Source organism: Oncorhynchus tshawytscha, unplaced genomic scaffold (assembly GCF_018296145.1).
Source record: "Oncorhynchus tshawytscha isolate Ot180627B unplaced genomic scaffold, Otsh_v2.0 Un_contig_1111_pilon_pilon, whole genome shotgun sequence".
NCBI classification, from domain to species: domain Eukaryota; kingdom Metazoa; phylum Chordata; class Actinopteri; order Salmoniformes; family Salmonidae; genus Oncorhynchus; species Oncorhynchus tshawytscha.
In genome coordinates this window covers 89,402-116,324 of record NW_024609654.1, presented here as the reverse complement: position 1 = coordinate 116,324, position 26,923 = coordinate 89,402, and the positions used below count along the sequence as shown (strand labels likewise).

The 26,923-nt window shown below is 46.5% G+C and overlaps 1 protein-coding gene across 1 annotated transcript in view; it reads right to left on the bottom strand.

The window, feature by feature from the left end:
* The window catches only part of LOC112238496 (probable JmjC domain-containing histone demethylation protein 2C), a 120,812-nt gene that overhangs the window by 28,634 nt on the left and 65,255 nt on the right, over window positions 1-26,923 (bottom strand). Inside the window, 11 exon segments of the mRNA XM_042316658.1 lie at window positions 3,259-3,349; window positions 5,592-5,760; window positions 10,358-10,515; window positions 10,598-10,937; window positions 11,062-11,273; window positions 13,851-14,073; window positions 14,799-14,926; window positions 15,474-15,563; window positions 17,536-17,691; window positions 18,820-19,031; window positions 25,446-25,647. Of these exon segments, the coding sequence (XP_042172592.1) occupies window positions 3,259-3,349; window positions 5,592-5,760; window positions 10,358-10,515; window positions 10,598-10,937; window positions 11,062-11,273; window positions 13,851-14,073; window positions 14,799-14,926; window positions 15,474-15,563; window positions 17,536-17,691; window positions 18,820-19,031; window positions 25,446-25,647 (1,981 nt within the window).

Below are 26,923 nucleotides of genomic sequence, written 5' to 3'. Positions count from 1 at the left end.
CAGTGCTATATAGCTGGATCTACTGGACAACTAGACCGTGTTATATAGCTGGCTCTACTAGACAGTGTTATATAGCTGGACCTACTGGATCTACTAGACAGTGCTATATATATAGCTGGATCTACTGCTGTTATATAGCTGGATCTACTAGACAGTGTTATATAGCTGGATCTACTGGATCTACTAGACCGTGTATTATAGCTGGATCTACTAGACAGTGTTATATAGCTGGACCTACTGGATCTACTAGACAGTGTTATATAGCTGGATCTACTAGACAGTGTTATATAGCTGGATCTACTAGACAGTGTTATATAGCTGGATCTACTAGACAGTGTTATATAGCTGGATCTACTAGACAGTGTTATATAGCTGGATCTACTGGACAGTGTGATATAGCTGGATCTACTAGACAGTGTTACATAGCTGGACCTACTGGATCTACTAGACAGTGTTATATAGCTGGATCTACTAGACAGTGTGATATAGCTGGATCTACTAGACAGTGTTATATTGCTGGATCTACTAGACAGTGTTATATAGCTGGATCTACTAGACAGTGTGATATAGCTGGATCTACTAGACAGTGTGATATAGCTGGATCTACTAGACAGTGTGATATAGCTGGATCTACTGGACCTACCAGACAGTGTTATATAGCTGGATCTACTGGATCAACTAGACCGTGTTATATAGCTGGCTCTACTAGACAGTATTATATAGCTGGATATACTGGATCTACTAGACAGTGTTATATAGCTGGATCTACTGGATCTGGATCTACTAGACAGTGTTATATAGCTGGCTACTACTAGACAGTGTTATATAGCTGGATCCTACTGGATCTACTAGACAGTGTTATATAGCTGGATCTACTAGACAGTGTTATATAGCTGGATCTACTAGACAGTGTTATATAGCTGGATCTACTGGACAGTATAGACAGTGTTATATAGCTGGATCTACTAGACAGTGTTATATAGCTGGATCTACTAGACAGTGTTATATAGCTGGATCTACTAGACAGTGTTATATAGCTGGATCTACTGGACAGTGTGTTATATAGCTGGATCTACTAGACAGTGTTACATAGCTGGATATACTGGATCTACTAGACAGTGTTATATAGCTGGATCTACTAGACAGTGTGATATAGCTGGATCTACTAGACAGTGGATCTACTAGACAGTGTTATATATAGCTGACAGTGTTATCTACTGGATCTACTAGACAGTGTTATATAGCTGGATCTACTGGACCTACTAGACAGTGTTATATAGCTGGATCTACTGGATCAACTAGACCGTGTTATATAGCTGGACAGTGTTATATAGCTGGACTACTGGAGACAGTGTTATATAGCTGGATCTAGCTGGATAGCTGGATCTACTAGACAGTGTTATATAGCTGGATCTACTGGATCTACTAGACAGTGTATATATAGCTGGATCTACTAGACAGTGTTATATAGCTGGATACTGGACTACTAGACAGTGTTATATAGCTGGATCTACTAGACAGTGTTATATAGCTGGATCTACTAGACAGTGTTATATAGCTGGATCTACTGGACCTACTAGACAGTGTTATATAGCTGGATCTACTAGACAGTGTGATATAGCTGGATCTACTAGACAGTGTGATATAGCTGGATCTACTAGACAGTGTGATATAGCTGGATCTACTAGACAGTGTGATATAGCTGGATCTACTAGACAGTGTTATATAGCTGGATCTACTAGACAGTGTGATATAGCTGGATCTACTAGACAGTGTGATATAGCTGGATCTACTAGACAGTGTGATATAGCTGGATCTACTAGACAGTGTGATATAGCTGGATCTACTAGACAGTGTGATATAGCTGGATCTACTAGACAGGGTTATATAGCTGGATCTACTGGACCTACTAGACAGTGTTATATAGCTGGATCTACTGGATCTACTAGACAGTGTTATATAACTGGACCTACTGGATCTTATACAGCTGGATCTACTAGACAGTGTTATATAGCTGGATCTACTGGATCTACTAGACAGTGTATTATAGCTGGATCTACTAGACAATGTTATATAGCTGGACCTACTGCATCTACTAGACAGTGTTATATAGCTGGATCTACTAGGCAGTGTTATATAGCTGGATCTACTAGACAGTGTTATATAGCTGGATCTACTGGACCTACTAGACAGTGTTATATAGCTGGAACTACTAGACAGTGTTATATAGCTGGATCTACTGGATCTACTAGACAGTCTTATATAGCTGGATCTACTGGAACTACTAGACAGTGTTATATAGCTGGATCTACTGGATCTACTAGACAGTCTTATATAGCTGGATCTACTGGATCTACTAGACAGTGTTATATAGCTGGATCTACTGGATCTACTAGACAGTGTTATATTGCTGGACCTACTAGACAGTGTTATATAACTGGATCTACTGGATCTACTAGACAGTGTTATATTGCTGGATCTACTGGATCTACTAGACAGTGTTATATTGCTGGATCTACTAGACAGTCTTATATAGCTGGATCTACTGGATCTACTAGACAGTGTTATATAACTGGATCTACTGGATCTACTAGACAGTGTTATAAAGCTGGATCTACTAGACAGTGTTATATAGCTGGATCTACTAGACAGTGTTATATAGCTGGATCTACTAGACCGTATATTATAGCTGGATCTACTAGACAGTGTTATATAGCTGGATCTACTGGACCTACTATACAGTGTTATAAAGCTGGATCTACTAGACAGTGTTATATAGCTGGATCTACTAGACAGTGTTATATTGCTGGATCTACTGGACCTACTATACAGTGTTATAAAGCTGGATCTACTAGACAGTGGTATAAAGCTGGATCTACTAGACAGTGTTATATTGCTGGATCTACTGGACCTACTAGACAGTGTTATATAGCTGGATCTACTGGACCTACTAGACAGTGTTATAAAGCTGGATCTACTAGACAGTGTGATATAGCTGGATCTACTGGACAGTGTTATATAGCTGGATCTACTGGACCTACTAGACAGTGTTATAAAGCTGGATCTACTAGACAGTGTGATATAGCTGGATCTACTGGACCTACTAGACAGTGTTATATTGCTGGATCTACTGGATCTACTAGACAGTGTTATATTGCTGGATCTACTGGACCTACTGCCCAGACAAACCAGTAGACTGTGGAGAATCCCCATGACTATGACTGTATGCTTGGCTATGATGAGTTGGCCTAGGCCTACCTGGAAGGCATCAGGGCCATGAACTCCTCTCCTGATGGCCAGTCCTTCAGCCTGTACACCACGGTGTCTCCGTCTTTAGACTTGGGTCTCTCTGAGAGTGGGGGAGCGAACACAGGGGACAACACAGGAGACTTTAGTAAGAGTATAGATAGGGAAAGATGCTTTCCTGTAAACATTGACATAATCAATGCATTGGTATTATAACTAATATACAACAACATACACTGCTTTCTTCAGGAAAATGTCAAGTCCAAGATGGACAAAGGGGGCGTTGTTGGGGCTGTGTTTTCTGGACCTAAGGAAGGCGTTTGATACTGTTAACCATCAGGTTCTCATCACATAATTGTCCAAGTTCAACTTTTCCCTCGATGCCTTGAGATGGATGAAATAATACCTTGAAGGCAGAACTCAGTGTGTCAGAGTGAGCAATGAGCTGTCGCACACTCTTAGCTATGATGTGGGCGTCATCCCCACAGCATGATGCTGCCACCACCATGCTTCACCGTAGGGATGGTGCCATGTTTTCTCCAGACGTGACCCTTGGCATTCAGGCCAAGGATTTCAATTTTGGTTCCACCAGACCAGGGAATCTTGTTTGTCATGGTCTGAAAGTCCTCGAGGTGCCTTTTTGCAAACTCCAAGCAGACTGTCATGTGCCTTTTAATGAGGAGTGGCTTCCATCTGGCCATTCTACCATAAAGGCCTGATTGGTGAAGTGCTGCAGAGATGGTTGTCCTTCTGGAAGCTTCTCCCATCTCTACGGAGGAACTCTGGAGCTCTGTCAGAGTGACCATCGGGTTCTTGGTCACCTCCCTGACCAAGGCCCTTCTCCCCCATTGCTCAGTTTGGCCGGGCAGCCAGCTCTAGGAAGCGTCTTGGTGGTTCCAAGGCCACTGTGTTCTTGGGACCTTCAATGCTGCAGAAATGTTTTGGTACCCTTCCCCAGATATGTGCCTCAAACAATCCTGTCTCGGCGCTCTACGGACAATACCTTCCACCTCATGGCTTGGTTTTTGCTCTGACATGCACTGTCAACTGTGGGACCTTATATAGACAGGTGTGTGTGCCTTGCCAAATCATGTCCAATCAATTGAATTTACCACATGTACTGTGGTAAAAACATCAAGGATGATCAATGGAAACAGGATGCACCTGAGCTCAATTTCGAGTCACATAGCAAAGGGTCTGAATACTTACGTAAATAAGTTTTTTTTTTTTTTTAAATTAGCAAAATTTTCTAAAAACCTGTTTTCACTTTGTCATTATGGGGTATTGTGTACAGAATTTTTAATCCAGTTTAGAATAAATCTAACGTAACAAAATGTGTAAATGCACTGTATATCAAGAATGGTCCACTACCCAGAGGACATCAGGCCAACTTGACAACTGTGGGAAGCATTGGATTCAACATGGACCAGCATCCCTGTGGAACGCTTTCGACACCTTGTAGAGTCAACATGGGCCAGCATCCCTGTGGAAGGCTTGACACCTTGTAGAGTTCATGACCCGACAAACTGAGACTGTTCTGAGGGCAAAAGGGGGTTCAACTCAATATTAGGAAGGTGATCCTAATGTTTGGTATACTCCGGGTCCACACTTAGTGTTTGGTATACTCCGGGTAGACACTTAGTGTTTGGTATACTCCGGGTAGACACTTAGTGTTTGGTATACTCCGGGTAGACACTTAGTGTTTGGTATACTCCGGGTAGACACTTAGTGTTTGGTATACTCCGGGTAGACACTTAGTGTTTGGTATACTCCGGGTAGACACTTAGTGTTTGGTATACTCCGGGTAGACACTTAGTGTACAAAACATTAAGAACACCTTAATAGAGTTGGACAGGAGCTCTTAATGTTTTGAATACTCAGTGTATATCATCAATTACTAATAATATAAATACTCTATACTATCATTATCAATAACCTGATAAATGATGAAGACTACTCACTGGTGAGGTCCTGGACCAATAACCTGATAAGTGATGAAGGCTACTCACTGGTGAGGTCCTGGATCAATAACCTGATAAAAGATGAAGGCTACTCACTGGTGAGGTCCTGGATCAATAACCAGATAAGTGATGAAGGCTACTCACTGCTGAGGTCCTGGATCAATAACCTGATAAATGATGAAGACTACTCACTGGTGAGGTCCTGGATCAATAACCTGATAAATGATGAAGACTACTCACTGGTGAGGTCCTGGATCAATAACCAGATAAGTGATGAAGGCTACTCACTGGTGAGGTCCTGGATCAATAACCTGATAAATGATGAAGACTACTCACTGGTGAGGTCCTGGATCAATAACCTGATAAGTTATGAAGGCTACTCACTGGTGAGGTCCTCGAAGCCGTCCCAGAACTCGTTGATTCCAGAGTTCGAGACAAGTCCATCTTTACAGTTCAGCAGGTCTCCCTGATGGTCAGCAAACTCCAGGTTGAAGCTGTCTGCCTTCCACAGAGCTGCATTCAGAGGCTTATGGAGCCCAGTCACCAGGACAGGCTGGAGAAGACAAGACAGTACAGGAGTTGTTATAACGCTGAAATTGTCACACATCAGGATTACATTTTTTATAAAATGAGAAAAAAGAAGAAGCCCACAGACTGCTCTTGCTACTATCACTGCTCTTTAACCTCTCTTGGGTAGTGATACTAGCAGTGATACTATCCAGAGTAGTGATACTATCCAGGGCAGTGATACCAGCCAGTATTATACTAGCAGTATTTTCACGTCCGGATGAAAAGCGTGCCCAAAGTAAACTGCCTGCTACTCAGGCCCAGAAGCTAGGATATGCATATAATTGGTAGATTTAGATAGAAAACACTCTAAAGTTTCTAAAACTGTTCAAATTATGTCTGTGAGTATAACAGCACTGATATGGCAGGCGAAACCCCGAGGACAAACCATCCCCCCCCAAAAAAGTTCAGCTTACCACTGTTCTCAATGGCTGTCACTTTTAGGATAAGGCGATATCCTCTCAGTTCGCAGTTCCTAGGGCTTCCACTAGATCTCAACAGTCTTTAGACAGAGTTTCAGGCTGTTTTTGGGAAAAATGAGCCAGAAATACTAGTTTTTCTATGCGGCTCCCATTTTGGCTGTAGTGTTTCCAAGCGTGTGAAAGAGAGAGAGCTTTCTTTGGTATTTTGGTATTTTTCTCCGGTAAAGACAATAACGATTCTCCGTCTTAAATGTTATAGTTTATTTACATATTAGGGTACCTAAGGTTTGATTGTAAACGTTGTTGACTTGTTTGGAAAAGTGTATTAGTAATGTTTGGGATTCATTTTGTATGCTATGCATTTTGATGGAGGGAAACTGGGTGGACTATTGACTGAAGCGCGCCAGATAAACTGAGTTTTTATGGATATAAAGAAAGAAATTACAGAACAAAAGGACCATTTGTGATGTAACTGGGACCTTTTGGAGTGCCAACAGAAGAAGATCTTCAAAGGTAAGGCATTAATTATACCACTATTTCTGACTTTCGTGGCGCACCTGTCTGGTTGAAATATGTTTTTCATGCTGTTGTATGCGGGGCGCTGTCCTCAGATAATCGCTTGGTGTGCTTTCGCCGTAAAGCCTTTTGAAATCTGACACGGCGGCTGGATTAACAAGAGGTTAAGCTTTATTTTGATGTATTGCACTTGTGATTTTCTGAAAGTTAAATATTTATAATTCTGTAGTTTGAATTTCACGATCTGAAATTTCACCGGATATTGGCCAGGTGGGACGCTACCGTCCCACCTGCCCATAACAGTTAATAAGCTTTACGTGTCGGCCTCACAGCCTCCATCAGAGCTTTACATGTCGGCCTCACAGCCTCCGTCTGAGCTTTACGTGTTGGCCTCACAGCCTCCATCAGAGCTTTACACAGAGTAGCGATACTAGCCAGAGCAGTGATACTATCCAGAGTAGTGATACTATCCAGGGCAGTGATACTAGCCAGAGCAGTGATACCATCAGAGCAGTCATACTAGCCAGAGCAGTGATACTATCCAGAGCAGTTACACTATTCAGAGCAGTGATACTAGCCAGAGTAGTGATACTATCCAGAGCAGTGATACTATCCAGGGCAGTGATACTATCCAGAGCAGTGATACTAGCCAGAGTAGTGATACTATCCAGGGCAGTGATACTATCCAGAGCAGTGATACTATCCAGAGCAGTTACACTATTCAGAGCAGTGATAATAGCCAGATTAGTGATACTATCCAGAGCAGTGATACTATCAGAGCAGTCATACTAGCCAGAGCAGTGATACTATCAGAGCAGTCATACTAGCCAGAGCAGTGATACTATCCAGAGCAGTGATACTATCAGAGCAGTCATACTAGCCAGAGCAGTGATACTATCAGAGCAGTCATACTAGCCAGAGCAGTGATACTATCCAGAGCAGTGATACTATCAGAGCAGTGATACTATCAGAGCAGTGATACTATCAGAGCAGTGATACTATCCAGAGTAGTGATACTATCCAGAGTAGTGATACTATCCAGAGCAGTGATACTATCAGAGCAGTGATACTATCAGAGTAGTGATACTATCCAGAGTAGTGATACTATCAGAGCAGTGATACTATCCAGAGTAGTGATACTATCAGAGCAGTGATACTATCCAGGGCAGTGATACTATCCAGAGTAGTGATACTATCCAGAGTAGTGATACTATCCAGAGCAGTGATACTATCCAGAGCAGTGATACTATCAGAGCAGTGATACTATCAGAGTAGTGATACTATCAGAGTAGTGATACTATCAGAGCAGTGATACTATCAGAGCAGTGATACTATCAGAGCAGTGATACTATCCAGAGCAGTGATACTATCAGAGCAGTGATACTATCCAGAGCAGTGATACTATCAGAGCAGTGATACTATCAGAGCAGTGATACTAGCAGTGATACTATCAGAGCAGTGATACTATCAGAGCAGTGATACTATCAGAGCAGTGATACTATCAGAGCAGTGATACTATCCAGAGTAGTGATACTATCCAGAGTAGTGATACTATCAGAGCAGTGATACTATCAGAGTAGTGATACTATCAGAGTAGTGATACTATCAGAGTAGTGATACTATCAGAGCAGTGATACTATCAGAGCAGTGATACTATCCAGAGCAGTGATACTATCAGAGCAGTGATACTATCCAGAGCAGTGATACTATCAGAGCAGTGATACTAGCAGTGATACTATCAGAGCAGTGATACTATCAGAGCAGTGATACTATCAGAGCAGTGATACTATCAGAGCAGTGATACTATCAGAGCAGTGATACTATCAGAGCAGTGATACTATCAGAGCAGTGATACTATCAGAGCAGTGATACTATCAGAGTAGTGATACTATCAGAGTAGTGATACTATCAGAGTAGTGATACTATCAGAGTAGTGATACTATCAGAGCAGTGATACTATCAGAGCAGTGATACTATCAGAGCAGTGATACTATCCAGAGCAGTGATACTATCAGAGCAGTGATACTATCAGAGCAGTGATACTAGCAGTGATACTATCAGAGCAGTGATACTATCAGAGCAGTGATACTAGCAGTGATACTATCAGAGTAGTGATACTATCCAGAGTAGTGATACTATCAGAGCAGTGATACTATCAGAGCAGTGATACTATCAGAGCAGTGATACTATCAGAGCAGTGATACTATCAGAGCAGTGATACTAGTAGTGATACTATCCAGAGCAGTGATACTATCAGAGCAGTGATACTATCAGAGCAGTGATACTATCAGAGCAGTGATACTATCAGAGCAGTGATACTATCAGAGCAGTGATACTATCAGAGCAGTGATACTATCAGAGCAGTGATACTATCAGAGCAGTGATACTATCAGAGCAGTGATACTATCAGAGCAGTGATACTATCCAGAGCAGTGATACTATCAGAGCAGTGATACTATCCAGAGCAGTGATACTATCAGAGCAGTGATACTATCCAGAGCAGTGATACTATCAGAGCAGTGATACTATCAGTGATACTAGGACAGGATACTATCAGAGCCAGGTGGTCTATCCGTGGTCTCTAGTGATACTATCAGAGCAGTGATACTAGCAGTGATACTATCAGAGCAGTGATACTATCCAGAGTAGTGATACTATCAGAGCAGTGATACTATCAGTGATACTAGGACAGGACTGCCGCTCTCAGCCAGGTGGTCTCTACCGTGGTCTCTACCGCCGCCCTCTCTACAGCCCGGTGGTCTCCACCGCCGCTCTCTCTACAGTCCGGTGGTCTCCACCACCGCTCTCCAACGCCGCTCTCTCTCTACAGTCCGGTGGTCTCCACCACCGCTCTCTCTACAGTCCGGTGGTCTCCACCACCGCTCTCTCTACAGTCCGGTGGTCTCCACCGCTCTCTCTCTACAGTCCGGTGGTCTCCACCGCTCTCTCTACAGTCCGGTGGTCTCCACCGCTCTCTCTCTACAGCCCGGTGGTCTCCACCGCTGCTCTCTCTACAGCCCGGTGGTCTCCACCGCTGCTCTCTCTACAGTCCGGTGGTCTCCACCGCTGCTCTCTCTACAGCCCGGTGGTCTCCACCGCTGCTCTCTCTACAGCCCGGTGGTCTCCACCGCTGTCTCTCTACAGCCTGGTGGTCTCCACCGCTCTCTCTCTACAGTCCGGTGGTCTCCACCGCTCTCTCTCTACAGTCCGGTGGTCTCCACCGCTCTCTCTCTACAGCCCGGTGGTCTCCACCGCTCTCTCTACAGCCGGTGGTCTCCACCGCTCTCTCTACAGCCCGGTGGTCTCCACCGCTCTCTCTCTACAGTCCGGTGGTCTCCACCGCTCTCTCTCTACAGTCCGGTGGTCTCCACCGCTCTCTCTCTACAGTCCAGTGGTCTCCACCGCTGCTCTCTCTACAGCCCGGTGGTCTCCACCGCTCTCTCTCTACAGTCCGGTGGTCTCCACCGCCGCTCTCTCTACAGTCCGGTCAGAGACAAAGCAACAACGAATATTGCACACAGTGGTGCAGTAGGACCCAAATATTCACCGTGGACTGTATCTCCACTTCTCCACCAACTAAAAGCACTGGAGATGAAGCTAGTGAGTGAGGAAACATCTGAAGGGAGGAACTAGAGACTGACTGACCTGTCCCTGTCTCCAACACTCTCTGAACAGCTTCCAGTTGCCAGGGTGTCGATGGTCTTTCAGCCAGAGCAGTCTGCGATCATACAACCAGCAGTGGGGGATGTCAGCATGGAGCTGCAGGGCCTTCTCTAGCTGAGGCTTGGGTTCAGGAAGCTCTTCTGTCCCCGGCTCCCAGGCTTAGGACCTGTCCCCGTCCCAGGCTTAGGACCTGTCCCCCTGTCCCCGTCCCAGGGTTAGGACCTGTCCCCGTCCCAGGGTTAGGACCTGTCCCCGTCCCAGGGTTAGGACCTGTCCCCGTCCCAGGGTTAGGACCTGTCCCCGTCCCAGGGTTAGGACCTGTCCCAGGGTTAGGACCTGTCCCAGGGTTAGGACCTGTCCCAGGGTTAGGACCTGTCCCAGTCCCAGGCTGCTTCTTCCTCTCAATCCTCTCCGTCTTCACCTCCCTGTCCTCTGTAGTGGTGGTGGTGGCCTCCAGCTTCAGACTCAGCTTGGCTCCTCGGCTGGCAGGGATTTTGTTCTCCACCACGGACGCGATGATGTCATCCAGGATGTTGGGCATGCTACGGCCACTCTTCCCCATCTGGAGAGCAGAGATACAGCATCAGAACATGTGAATCAGTATGTTGAAATAATACTGTGTTATTCCCTCCATACAGCAAGATAATGGTGGACTGGGTGTGTGTCTCTCTGTCCCAGCCACGTACCTGTGCTGCGGTGGAGTATACAGGAGCGAAGGCCATGCCAGCATCAGTAGAGCCCAGACGTAGTTTACCAGCGGTGGTCGTCAGGAGGTCTCTTAGAGTAGAGCCCTGTTCTGTGATGTTAGACACCAGACTAGACGCTCTACAGTGGAGAGACTCCAGGCTACTGACCTTCTCCTCCTTGCCCACCTTACCCAGAGGAGACTCCTTGTTTTCTACACCAGAGACAATACATATCAGTTACATCATCATCACACCAGTAACAACTAACCTCTGGAGATATCTGGTATTTATCATCATCACACCAGTAACAACTAACCTCTGGGGATATCTGGAATTTATCATCATCACACCAGTAACAACTAACCTTTAGAGATATCTGGTATTTATCATCATCTTCATCATCACACCAGTAACAACTAACCTCTGGAGATATCTGGTATTTATCATCACCATTATCACACCACTAACAACTAACCTCTAGAGATATCTGGTATTTATCATCATCACACCAGTAACAACTAACCTCTGGAGATATCTGGTATTTATCATCATCATCATCACACCAGTAACAACTAACCTCTGGAGATATCTGGTATTTATCATCATCACACCAGTAACAACTAACCTCTGGAGATATCTGGTATTTATCATCATCACACCAGTAACAACTAACCTCTGGAGATATCTGGTATTTATCATCATCACACCAGTAACAACTAACCTCTGGAGATATCTGGTATTTATCATCATCATCATCACACCACTAACAACTAACCTCTGGAGATATCTGGTATTTATCATCACCACACCAGTAACAACTAACCTCTGGAGATATCTGGTATTTATCATCATCATCATCATCACACCAGTAACAACTAACCTCTGGAGATATCTGGTATTTATCATCACCACACCAGTAACAACTAACCTCTGGAGATATCTGGAATTTATCATCATCACACCAGTAACAACTAACCTTTAGAGATATCTGGTATTTATCATCATCATCATCATCACACCAGTAACAACTAACCTCTGGAGATATCTGGTATTTATCATCACCATTATCACACCACTAACAACTAACCTCTAGAGATATCTGGTATTTATCATCACCACACCAGTAACAACTAACCTCTGGAGATATCTGGTATTTATCATCATCATCATCACACCACTAACAACTAACCTCTGGAGATATCTGGTATTTATCATCATCACACCAGTAACAACTAACCTCTGGAGATATCTGGTATTTATCATCATCATCATCATCACACCACTAACAACTAACCTCTGGAGATATCTGGTATTTATCATCATCACACCAGTAACAACTAACCTCTGGAGATATCTGGTATTTATCATCATCACACCAGTAACAACTAACCTCTGGAGATATCTGGTATTTATCATCATCACACCAGTAACAACTAACCTCTGGAGATATCTGGTATTTATCATCATCACACCAGTAACAACTAACCTCTGGAGATATCTGGTATTTATCATCATCATCATCACACCAGTAACAACTAACCTCTGGAGATATCTGGTATTTATCATCATCACACCAGTAACAACTAACCTCTGGAGATATCTGGTATTTATCATCATCACACCAGTAACAACTAACCTCTGGAGATATCTGGTATTTATCGTCATCACACCAGTAACAACTAACCTTTAGAGATATCTGGAATTTATCATCATCACACCAGTAACAACTAACCTCTGGAGATATCTGGTATTTATCATCATCATCATCACACCAGTAACAACTAACCTCTGGAGATATCTGGTATTTATCATCATCACACCAGTAACAACTAACCTCTGGAGATATCTGGTATTTATCATCATCATCATCACACCAGTAACAACTAACCTCTGGAGATATCTGGTATTTATCATCATCACACCAGTAACAACTAACCTCTGGAGATATCTGGTATTTATCATCATCACACCACTAACAACTAACCTCTGGAGATATCTGGTATTTATCATCACCATTATCACACCACTAACAACTAACCTCTGGAGATATCTGGTATTTATCATCACCACACCAGTAACAACTAACCTCTGGAGATATCTGGTATTTATCATCATCACACCAGTAACAACTAACCTCTGGAGATATCTGGTATTTATCATCACCACACCAGTAACAACTAACCTCTGGAGATATCTGGAGTTTATCATCATCACACCAGTAACAACTAACGCTGCTGTAGAACTACAGTCATACTGAACCCTAAACAGGAGGGTTGGAACGCTGTTGTATAACTACAGTCATACTGAACCCTAAACAGGAGGGTTGGAACGCTGCTGTAGAACTACAGTCATACTGAACCCTAAACAGGAGGGTTGGAATGCTGCTGTAGAACTACAGTCATACTGAACCCTAAACAGGAGGGTTGGAACGCTGCTGTAGAACTACAGTCATACTGAACCCTAAACAGGAGGGTTGGAATGCTGCTGTAGAACTACTGAGCCCTAAACAGGAGGGTTGGAACGCTGTTGTATAACTACAGTCATACTGAACCCTAAACAGGAGGGTTGGAATGCTGCTGTATAACTACAGTCATACTGAACCCTAAACAGGAGGGTTGGAACGCTGCTGTAGAACTACAGTCATACTGAACCCTAAACAGGAGGGTTGGAACGCTGCTGGCAGCCTGACAAGAACACAAACTAGACACACACTTAGAGCAAAGTTCTCAGCGGGCTAACGGGCTAACAGTCAGATTGACCAGCAGACAGAGTGCGCTACCGTGATGTACCTTTCTTGTCTTCCAGAGACTTCTGTTCAGTCAGGTCAGCCAGGAAGTGGAGAGGGCTCTGGGACTCCGGGGGAGTCGGTTTGGAGTCAGAGGAGGGGTCTGAGGCAGGGCTGGAGCCTCCGTTAGTCTCAGCTTTACCCTGGATGGGGTTCAGCTGCCCAGGCTCTGTCTTCACGTTACATAGAGAGATCTTGTTGCTGTGGTTTAACACGTTCTGGAGAACCTGACCAGGAGAGACAGGTCAACAACAACACATCACAGACTACACAGGTCAACAACAACACATCACAGACTACACAGGTCAACAACAACACATCACAGACTACACAGGTCAACAACAACACATCACAGACTACACAGGTCAACAACAACACATCACAGACTACACAGGTCAACAACAACACATCACAGACACACTGTTCAACAGACTACACCGAGCTCTAACTAGTCTACATTACTGAGCTAACAGACAGAGCTCTAACTAGTCTACATTACTGAGCTAACAGACAGAGCTCTAACTAGTCTACATTACTGAGCTAACAGTCAGAGCTCTAACTAGTCTACATTACTGAGCTAACACACAGAGGTCTAACTAGTCTATATTACTGAGCTAACAGAGCTCTAACTAGTCTATATTACTGAGCTAACAGACAGAGCTCTAACTAGTCTACATTCTAAGTCTAAAGTAGTGCACTATATAGGGAATAGGGTGCCATAGGGCTCTGGTCTAAAGTAGTGCACTATATAGGGAATAGGGTGCCATAGGGCCCTGATCTAAAGTAGTGCACTATATAGGGAATAGGGTGCCATAGGGCTCTGATCTAAAGTAGTGCACTATATAGGGAATAGGGTGCCATAGGGCCCTGATCTAAAGTAGTGCACTACGTAGGGAATAGGGTGTCACTTGGGAAGCAGCAGAAACAGAGCAGCAGCAGTGTATCTCCATACCTGAGAGACTCCGTTGGTAGCAGGCAGCTTGCTGAGTAGAGGGTTGTGTTTCCCAGTACAGACAATGGGAGACCTGATGCTGTACTTCTCCCTGAACAGATGCATGGCGCTCACCACCTCTGTCAGAACTGCACAACAGACCACTGGTCATTAGTACACACTTCTGTCAGCATGTTAGACCTACACGGTGTTACTGTCAGAGGAGAACAATGTAATGGAGTCCTGTCTCGTGTTGTACTTTAACTCTGTGTTGTAATGGAGTCCTGTCTCGTGTTGTACTTTCACTCTGTGTTGTAATGGAGTCCTGTCTCGTGTTGTACTTTCACTCTGTGTTGTAATGGAGTCCTGTCTCGTGTTGTACTTTCACTCTGTGTTGTAATGGAGTCCTGTCTCGTGTTGTACTTTCACTCTGTGTTGTAATGGAGTCCTGTCTCGTGTTGTACTTTAACTCTGTGTTGTAATGGAGTCCTGTCTTGTACTTTAACTCTGTGTTGTAATGGAGTCCTGTCTTGTACTTTAACTCTGTGTTGTAATGGAGTCCTGTCTTGTAGTTTAACTCTGTGTTGTAATGGAGTCCTATTTTGTGTTGTACTTTCCTAACTGAATAATGAAAGCTATTCCAGCCCAGGCTGAGGTCCAGACAGAGAGAGAGGAACAGAAATCATTGGTTCCTACCAGTTCCTGGGATAATCTGTGTTGGCATCAAGTACTTGTGACCATGCTGCTGTCCCTTGACACACTTCAGCCAGGCGTACAGCTCTTTGTCTGGAGGAACAACAAAACACACATTACTACCCTCAAACCAACAAACCCTGTCAAGTCTCCATGGAAACCCCGTCTGGCTGCTTCCCAAACGCTACTCCAGTCCCTTTATAGTGCACTACTTTGACCAGGGTTCTGTGGGTGTTGGAGTGGTCCACTATGAAGGGAATAGGGTCCCATTTGGGCCTCAGCCACTACATGGGTACAGACCGTGTTGATGTTCCACCCCTCTCTCAGGAGTTTACAGGTTCAACTGGAGAATTAGGATGAATCCTCCACTGCTGCTTCTCAACATGGGGAATCATATCAACTAGAACAACACTGTTAATGCTAATAACACACTGTCTGCTGTAGGAGCTGTGATGGATGGGGTTTCACACTCTCTAGGAGCTGTGATGGATGGGGTTTCACACTCTCTAGGAGCTGTGATGGATGGGGTTTCACACTCTCTAGGAGCTGTGATGGATGGGGTTTCACACTCTGTAGGAGCTGTGATGGATGGGGTTTCACACTCTGTAGGAGCTGTGATGGATGGGGTTTCACACTCTGTAGGAGCTGTGATGGATGGGGTTTCATTCTCTAGGAGCTGTGATGGATGGGGTTTCACGCTCTGTAGGAGCTGTGATGGATGGGGTTTCACACTCTCTAGGAGCTGTGATGGATGGGATTTCACACTCTCTAGGAGCTGTGATGGATGGGGTTTCACACTCTCTAAGAGCTGTGATGGATGGGGTTTCACACTCTCTAAGAGCTGTGATGGATGGGGTTTCACACTCTCTAGGAGCTGTGATGGATGGGGTTTCATTCTCTAGGAGCTGCGATGGATGGGGTTTCATTCTGTAGGAGCTGTGATGGATGGGGTTTCATTCTCTAGGAGCTGTGATGGATGGGGTTTCACACTCTCTAGGAGCTGTGATGGATGGGGGTTTCACACTCTCTAGGAGCTGTGATGGATGGGGTTTCACACTCTCTAGGAGCTGTGATGGATGAGGTTTCACACTCTCTAGGAGCTGTGATGGATGGGGTTTCACACTCTCTAGGAGCTGTGATGGATGGGGTTTCATTCTCTAGGAGCTGTGATGGATGGGGTTTCATTCTCTAGGAGCTGTGATGGATGGGGTTTCACTCTGTATGAGCTGTGATGGATGGGGTTTCACACTCTCTAGGTACAGCAGATATGCCATGTCTGTCTGTCGTCATGGTGATTTACATCTGCCCAGGGCCCTGTGACCAACCATCAGAACTACGACACAATGTCTGTCTCAACCAGACCCCTACCTTGGATAGAGAGGAGAGAGAGAGAGAGAGAGAGAGGGAGGGAGGAGAGAGAGGGGCAGAGGGAGGAGAGAGAGAGGAGAGAGAAGGGGAGAGGGAGGAGAGAAGGGGAGGAGGGAGGAGAGAAGGAGAGAGGGAGGAGAGAGGGGAGAGGGAGGAGAGAGAGAGAGGGAGAGAGAGAGAGAGAGGGAGGGGGAGGGAGGAGGGAGAGAGAGAGAGAGAGAGAGAGAGGGGAAGGGAGGAGCGAGAGGGGGAGGAGGAGAGAGGGGAGAGGGAGGAGAGAGTGAGAGGGAGGAGAGAGAGAGAGGGAGAGGGAGGAGGGAGAGAGAGAGAGAGAGAGAGAGAGGGGGAAGGGAGGAGCGAGAGGGGGAGTGAGGAGAGAGGGGGAGAGGGAGGAGAGAGGGAGGAGAGAGTAGAGGGGGAGGAGAGAGGGAGGAAGGAGAGAGAGGGAGGAGAGGGGGAGAGGAAGGGGGAGAGGGAGGAGAGAGGGGAGGAGGAGAGAGGGAGGAGAGAGAGGGAGGAGAGAGAGAGGAAGGAGAGGAGGGAGAGAGGAAGGAGAGAGGGAGGAGAGGGAGGAGAGAGAGGGGGAGAGGCAGGGGGAGAGGGAGGGAGGAGAGATGGAGAGAAACCTGTATCCTCTACTTGTCTATGGTGGAAAAGAAGAGGTTTTAAAATGTTAACATCCTAAATGTTGACTGACCTTTGGAGGTCTTCCTCTCCTTTGCCTTGTAACAGTCCAGACAAACCACGAAGCCACATTTGTGGCAAACCCAGTGAATATTAAACAAGGTGGCTTCACACGCGTCACACATCTCCCGGACCCCTCTCACAGCCCTCTTCCAGGCCATCTTGGCTGCAGGGCAAAGCACACACAAACAGGGAGGATGAAGACAACTGGACAGGCAGAGGACAGCAGAGCACTTCCAGGCAGACTGGTTCCTTCATGCAGAAGACTTTATAGACTAGTCTGGCCTCAGAGGGCTCTAACATTGGTACAATAACACCCACAATAAAACATTTAGTTGTTCTACAGTTCAGGATGGTTTGACCTGTTAAAACACACAGATAATAGTTTGAGGTTTGACCCCAGCTTTCTACAGGAACACTAAGACTAACAGAGAGAATGTCTCTGTGCTCCTCTGTCTTTCAGACTAACATAGAGAATGTCTCTGTGCTCCTCTGTCTTTCAGACTAACATAGAGAATGTCTCTGTGCTCCTCTTTCTTTCAGACTAACAGAGAGAATGTCTCTGTGCTCCTCTGCCTTTCAGATGAACAACAACACTTCTCTGTCCTCCTCTGCCTTTCAGACTAACAACAACACTTCTCTGTGCTCCTCTGTCTTTCAGGCTAACAACAACACTTCTCTGTGCTCCTCTGCCTTTCAGATTAACAACACTTCTCTGTACTCCTCTGTCTTTCAGTCTAACAACACTTATCTGTGCTCCTATGCCTTTCAGATTGGCAGCAACACTTCTCTGTGCTCCTATGCCTTTCAGACTTACAACAACGCTCCTCTGTCTTTCAGGCTAACAACACTTCTCTGTCTTTCAGACTAACAACAACACTTCTCTGTGCTCCTCGGTCTTTCAGACTAACAACAACACTTCTCTGTGCTCCTCTGCCTTTCAGACTAACAACAACACTTCTCTGTGCTCCTCTGCCTTTCAGATGAACAACAACACTTCTCTGTCCTCCTCTGCCTTTCAGACTAACAACAACACTTCTCTGTGCTCCTCTGTCTTTCAGGCTAACAACACTTCTCTGTACTCCTCTGTCTTTCAGACTAACAACAACACTTCTCTGTGCTCCTCTGTCTTTCAGACTAACAACAACAACACTTCTCTGTGCTCCTCTGCCTTTCAGACTAACAACAACACTTCTCTGTGCTCCTCTGTCTTTCAGTCTAACAACAACAACGCTTCTCTGTCCTCCTCTGTCTTTCAGATTAACAACAACACTTCTCTGTGCTCCTCTCCATACCATCTTTTTGATCCATGTAGCAGCAGTGTTCTCAGTGGTGACCATCTGACAGAACTGGTCTCCTATATATGAGAGGATGTACTTGGAGGAGTCTGGGTCCAACTCATTCTCCTCGTATACATCAGGAGCCCAGAGGGACAGAGCCTCCTCATCAAACTGATCTGGAGTGGAGAAGCCGTCCACACGGATCACTCCATTCTTACTGTAGGACAGGCTGGAGAGAAGAGGGAGAGAGAACAGGTTAATGAGAGGCGCAGACACACATTAGTAATGACAGAATAAAGAACCACTGGCTCCCTAGAACCATCACTAACCGTAGAACCATCACTAACCCTAGAACCGGAACCAACACCAACCCTGGAACCATCCCTAACCCTAGAACCATGACTAACCCTAGAACCGGAACCAACACCAACCCTGGAACCATCCCTAACCCTAGAACCAACACCAACCCTAGAACCGGAACCAACACCAACCCTAGAACCGGAACCAACACCAACCCTAGAACCGGAACCAACACCAACCCCTAGAACCGGAACCAACACCAACCCTAGAACCGGAACCAACACCAACCCTACAACCGAACCAACACCAACCCTAGAACCAAGACCAACCCTAGAACCATCACTAACCCTAGAACCGGAACCAAAACAAACCCTGGAAAAAACACCAACCCTAGAACCAACACCAACCCTGGAACCAACATCAAAACCAACCCTAGAACCAACACCAAAACCAACCCTAGAACCAACACCAACCCTCACCAACCCTAGAACCAACACCAACCCCAGAACCAACACTAACCCTAGAACTAAAACAAGCCTCAGAAGGAGCAGTAAATGTGGATTGTACTACAACCTGATTACTCTACTGATGATTACATGGATTGACATATTCGTTAACGGGAGGTTGCTATCACCTTTGCTTTGTCTGATAAACAGGCTCCATTCTAGTCTCCACTGGCTATCTGGCCAACAGGCTACAGTCTAGTCTCCACTGGCTATCTGGCCAACAGGCTACAGTCTAGTCTCCACTGGCTATCTGGCCAACAGGCTACAGTCTAGTCTCCACTGGCTATCTGGCCAACAGGCTACAGTCTACTCTCCACTGGCTATCTGGCCAACAGGCTACAGTCTACTCTCCACTGGCTAACAGGCTACAGTCTAGTCTCCACTGGCTATCTGGCCACAGGCTCCATTCTAGTCTCCACTGGCTATCTGGCCAACAGGCTACAGTCTAGTCTCCACTGGCTATCTGGCCAACAGGCTACAGTCTAGTCTCCACTGGCTATCTGGCCAACAGGCTACAGTCTAGTCTCCACTGGCTATCTGGCCAACAGGCTACAGTCTAGTCTCCACTGGCTATCTGGCCAACAGGCTCAGTACTCTCCACTGGCTATCTGGCCAACAGGCTACAGTCTAGTCTCCACTGGCTATCTGGCCAACAGGCTACAGTCTACTCTCCACTGGCTATCTGGCCAACAGGCTACAGTCTAGTCTCCACTGGCTATCTGGCCAACAGGCTACAGTCTACTCTCCACTGGCTATCTGGCCAACAGGCTACAGTCTACTCTCCACTGGCTATCTGGCCAACAGGCTCCATTCTAGTCTCCACTGGCTATCTGGCCAACAGGCTACTCTCCACTGGCTATCTGGCCAACAGGCTACAGTCTAGTCTCCACTGGCTATCTGGCCAACAGGCTACAGTCTATTCTCCACTGGCTATCTGGCCAACAGGCTACAGTCTACTCTCCACTGGCTATCTGGCCAACAGGCTACAGTCTAGTCTCCACTGGCTATCTGGCCAACAGGCTACAGTCTAGTCTCCACTGGCTATCTGGCCAACAGGCTACAGTCTACTCTCCACTGGCTATCTGGCCAACAGGCTACAGTCTACTCTCCACTGGCTATCTGGCCAACAGGCTCCATTCTAGTCTCCACTGGCTATCTGGCCAACAGGCTACAGTCTAGTCTCCACTGGCTATCTGGCCAACAGGCTCCACTCTCCAGTCTCCACAGGCTAGGCTATCTGGCCAACAGGCTCCACTCTAGTCTCCACTCCACTGGCTATCTGGCCAACAGGTGACTCCAGTCTAGGCTCTCCACTGGCTATCTGGCCAACAGGCTACAGTCTAGTCTCCACTGGCTATCTGGCCAACAGGCTCCACTCTAGTCTCCACTAGCTATCTGGCCAACAGGCTCCACTCTAGGCTCTCCACTGGCTATCTGGCCAACAGGTGACAGTCTAGTCTCCACTGGCTATCTGGCCAACAGGCTCCACTCTAGTCTCCACTGGCTATCTGGCCAACAGGCTCCACTCTAGTCTCCACTAGCTATCTGGCCAACAGGCTCCACTCTAGTCTCCACTGGCTATCTGGCCAACAGGTGACAGTCTAGTCTCCACTGGCTATCTGGCCAACAGGCTCCACTCTAGTCTCCACTGGCTATCTGGCCAACAGGCTCCACTCTAGTCTCCACTGGCTATCTGGCCAACAGGCGACAGTCTAGTCTCCACTGGCTATCTGGCCAACAGGCTACAGTCTAATCTCCACTGGCTATCTGGCCAACAGGTGACAGTCTAGTCTCCACTGGCTATCTGGCCAACAGGCTAACAGGCTCCACTCTAGTCTCCACTGGCTATCTGGCCAACAGGCTCCACTCTAGTCTCCACTGGCTATCTGGCCAACAGGCAGTCTACACTGGCTATCTGGCCAAGTCTCCACTGGCTATCTGGCCAACAGGCTCCACTCTAGTCTCCACTGGCTATCTGGCCAACAGGCTCCACTCTAGTCTCCACTGGCTATCTGGCCAACAGGCTACAGTCTAGTCTCCATTGGCTATCTGGCCAACAGGCTCCACTCTAGTCTCCGCTGGCTATCTGGCCAACAGGCTACAGTCTAATCTCCGCTGGCTATCTGGCCAACAGGCTCCACTCTAGTCTCCACTAGCTATCTGGCCAACAGGTGACAGTCTAGTCTCCACTAGCTATCTGGCCAACAGGCTCCACTCTAGTCTCCACTGGCTATCTGGCCAACAGGCTACAGTCTAGTCTCCGCTGGCTATCTGGCCAACAGGCTCCAGTCTAGTCGTAGTGGTACTCTATTCTACTCTTTTCCTTTCAGCAGGTTAATACAGGAACATGAACAGACTGGGTTCACTGACAGACAATAACAGACTGACTGACTGAGGAAGGGTTCACTGAGACAATAACAGACTGACTGACTGACTGAGGAAGGGTTCACTGAGACAATAACAGACTGACTGACTGAGGAAGGGTTCACTGAGACAATAACAGATGGACTGACTGAGGAAGGGTTCACTGAGACAATAACAGACTGACTGACTGAAGGGTTCACTGAGACAATAACAGACTGACTGACTGAGAAGGGTTCACTGAGACAATAACAGACTGACTGACTGACACTGAGACTAACAGACTGACTGACTGACTGAGGAAGGGTTCACTGAGACAATTGACTGAGGAAGGTTCACTGAACAGACTGACTGACTGACTGAGGAAGGGTTCACTGAGACAGACTGACTGAACAGACTGACTGACTGACTGAGGAAGGGTTCACTGAGACAATAACAGACTGACTGACTGACTGAGGAAGGGTTCACTGAGACAATAACAGATGGACTGACTGACTGACAATAACAGACTGACTGACTGAGGAAGGGTTCACTGAGACAATAACAGACTGACTGACTGAGGAAGGGTTCACTGAGACAATAACAGACTGACTGACTGAGGAAGGGTTCACTGAGACAATAACAGACGGACTGACTGACTGAGTGACTGAGGAAGGGTTCACTGAGACAATAACAGATGGACTGACTGAGGAAGGGTTCACTGAGACAATAACAGACTGACTGACTGACTGACTGACTGAGGAAGGGTTCACTGACAGACAATAACAGATAGACTGACTGAGGAAGGGTTCACTGAGACAATAACAGACTGACTGACTGACTGACTGAGGAAGGGTTCACTGACTGAGACAATAACAGACAGACTGACTGACTGAGGAAGGGTTCACTGAGACAATAACAGATGACTGACTGACTGAGGAAGGGTTCACTGAGACAATAACAGACTGACTGACTGAGGAAGGGTTCACTGAGACAATAACAGACTGACTGACTGACTGAGGGTTCACTGAGACAATAACAGACTGACTGTGACTGAGGAAGGGTTCACTGAGACAATAACAGACTGACTGACTGACTGAGGAAGGGTTCACTGAGACAATAACAGACTGACTGACTGACTGAGAAGGGTTCACTGAGACAATAACAGACTGACTGACTGACTGAGGAAGGGTTCACTGAGACAATAACAGACTGACTGACTGACTGACTGACTGAGGAAGGGTTCACTGACTGACTGACTGACTGACTGAGGAAGGGTTCACTGAGACAATAACAGACTGACTGACTGAGGAAGGGTTCACTGAGACAATAACAGACTGACTGACTGAGGAAGGGTTCACTGAGACTGACTGAGAGGAAGGGTTCACTGAGACAATAACAGACTGACTGACTGACTGAGGAAGGGTTCACTGAGACAATAACAGACTGACTGACTGACTGAGGAAGGGTTCACTGAGACAATAACAGACTGACTGACTGACTGAGGAAGGGTTCACTGAGACAATAACAGATGGACTGACTGACTGACTGAGGAAGGGTTCACTGAGACAATAACAGATGGACTGACTGACTGACTGAGGAAGGGTTCACTGAGACAATAACAGACTGACTGACTGACTGACTGAGGAAGGGTTCACTGAGACAATAACAGACTGACTGACTGACTGAGGAAGGGTTCACTGAGACAATAACAGACTGACTGACTGAGAGAAGGGTTCACTGAGACAATAACAGACTGACTGACTGAGGAAGGGTTCACTGAGACAATAACAGACTGACTGACTGAGGAAGGGTTCACTGAGACAATAACAGACTGGACTGACTGAGACAATAAGGGTTCACTGAGACAATAACAGACTGACTGACTGAGGAAGGGTTCACTGAGACAATAACAGACTGACTGACTGAGGAAGGGTTCACTGAGACAATAACAGACTGACTGACTGAGGAAGGGTTCACTGAGACAATAACAGACTGACTGACTGAGGAAGGGTTCACTGAGACAATAACAGACTGACTGACTGAGGAAGGGTTCACTGAGACAATAACAGACTGACTGACTGACTGAGGAAGGGTTCACTGAGACAATAACAGACTGGACTGACTGACTGAGACTGAGAGAGGAAGGGTTCACTGAGACAATAACAGACTGACTGACTGAGACTGACTGAGGGAAGGGTTCACTGAGACAATAACAGACTGACTGACTGAGGAAGGGTTCACTGAGACAATAACAGACTGACTGACTGACAATGACTGACTGAGGAAGGGTTCACTGAGACAATAACAGACTGACTGACTGAGGAAGGGTTCACTGAGACAATAACAGACTGACTGACTGAGGAAGGGTTCACTGAGACAATAACAGACTGACTGACTGAGGAAGGGTTCACTGAGACAATAACAGACTGACTGACTGACTGACTGACAGACTGACTGACTGAGGAAGGGTTCACTGAGACAATAACAGACTGACTGACTGAGGAAGGGTTCACTGAGACAATAACAGATGGACTGACTGACTGACTGAGGAAGGGTTCACTGAGACAATAACAGACTGACTGACTGACTGACTGACTGAGGAAGGGTTCACTGAGACAATAACAGACTGACTGACTGAGGAAGGGTTCACTGAGACAATAACAGACTGACTGACTGAGGAAGGGTTCACTGAGACAATAACAGACTGACTGACTGACTGACACTGAGACAATAACAGACTGACTGACTGAGGAAGGGTTCACTGAGACAATAACAGACTGACTGACTGAGGAAGGGTTCACTGAGACAATAACAGACTGACTGACTGAGAGGAAGGGTTCACTGAGACAATAACAGACTGACTGACTGACTGACTGACTGAGGAAGGGTTCACTGAGACAATAACAGACTGACTGACTGAGGAAGGGTTCACTGAGACAATAACAGACTGAGACTGACTGACAATAACAGAGGAAGGAAGGGTTCACTGAGACAATAACAGACTGACTGACTGAGGAAGGGTTCACTGAGACAATAACAGACTGACTGACTGAGGAAGGGTTCACTGAGACAATAACAGACTGACTGACTGAGGAAGGGTTCACTGAGACAATAACAGACGGACGGACTGACTGAGGAAGGGTTCACTGAGACAATAACAGACGGACGGACTGACTGAGGAAGGGTTCACTGAGACAATAACAGACTGACTGAGGAAGGGTTCACTGAGACAATAACAGATCAATTGTTGGAGAACGTATACAATTACCTAAATAATCTCTAACCATTTAACCATATGGCGGCAAAGTGGACCAGCCGAGCAAAGCAGCCAATCAGACACTAGCCGGGAGACAGAGCAGCCAATCAAATATCACCTGACCTGCCGGACCAGCCAATTAGACACTAGCCGGGAGACAGAGCAGCCAATCAAATACCAGCGGACCAGTTAATCAGACACCAGACAAAACGAGACTGAATCAGCCAATCAGACTCACCGGCGGAAGTAGTAGAAGCGACAGAAGACAGGGGAATGAGCCGGCTGCTCCCCCTTCTTGCTGCGAACAACACGACACTCCCGACACTTCTGCAGGTTGGGTCCAATCTCGGAGCACGAGTCATCCTGCAGGAACGACTCCCCCGTCTGCTTCAGCTTCTTCACCTTCCTCCAGTCCTTCAGCACAGAGCGGGGGATACCATCTGGTACCGGAGGGGACAGAGAGACGGTTACTATGATATGTAATACAGAGACATGATCAGTCCTTCAGCACAGAGCGGGGGTCCCATCTGGTACCGGAGGGGACAGAGAGAACAGACTGTTACTATGATATGTAATACAGAGACATGATCAGTCCTTCAGCACAGAGCGGGGGGTTACCATCTGGTACCGGAGGGGACAGAGAGACGGTTACTATGATATGTAATACAGAGACATGATCAGTCCTTCAGCACAGAGCAGGGGATACCATCTGGTACCGGAGGGGACAGAGAGACAATTACTATGATATGTAATACAGAGACATGATCAGTCCTTCAGCACAGAGCAGGGGATACCATCTGGTACCGGAGGGGACAGAGAGACGGTTACTATGATATGTAATACAGAGACATGATCAGTCCTTCAGCACAGAGCAGGGGATACCATCTGGTACCGGAGGGACAGAGAGAAGGTTACTATGATATGTAATACAGAGACATGATCAGTCCTTCAGCACAGAGCAGGGGATACCATCTGGTACCGGAGGGACAGAGGAAGGGTTACTATGATATGTAATACAGAGACATGATCAGTCCTTCAGCACAGAGCAGGGGATACCATCTGGTACCGGAGGGACTGACAGAGAGGAAGGGTTCACTTAACAGACTGACTGAGAGGAAGGGTTCACGGTTACTCCTTCAATTCAGTATCGCTCTTCACCGAGCCCAGAACCAGGCGACGAGGTGTTGTACCTGGTTACCCTCCTTCAGGGAACAGTAGTAAGTCATAACGTTCTGTTCCTTTTCTGTCAGTTCAACACAACTATGGGGAACAAGAATCGCGCCCCAAACCGGACCAAAGCGGATACTAAATGAAACGGGCCATGGCTGACCACCCAGACTGAGCTCTGCCTAACTGACCCTCTCCTGTCCCAGCTGTCCCAGCTGTGAACACACTGTGCACTAGACTGGGAGCAGTGACATCCAGCCATACAACCTCACAAAAGTATGTGGATCTGGACTTCCTGACGGGTAGGGTAGTAAGGGTAGGTAACAACACATCTGCCAAACTGATCCTCAACATGGGGGCCCCTCAGGGGTGTGTACTCAGTCCCCTCCTGTACTCCCTGTTCACTCATGACTGCATGGCCAGGCACAACACCATCATTAAGTTTGCTGATGACACAACAGTGGTAGGCCTGATCACCGACAACAATGAGACAGCCTATAGGGAGGAGGTTAGAGACCTGGCCATGTGGTGCAAGGACAACAACCTCTC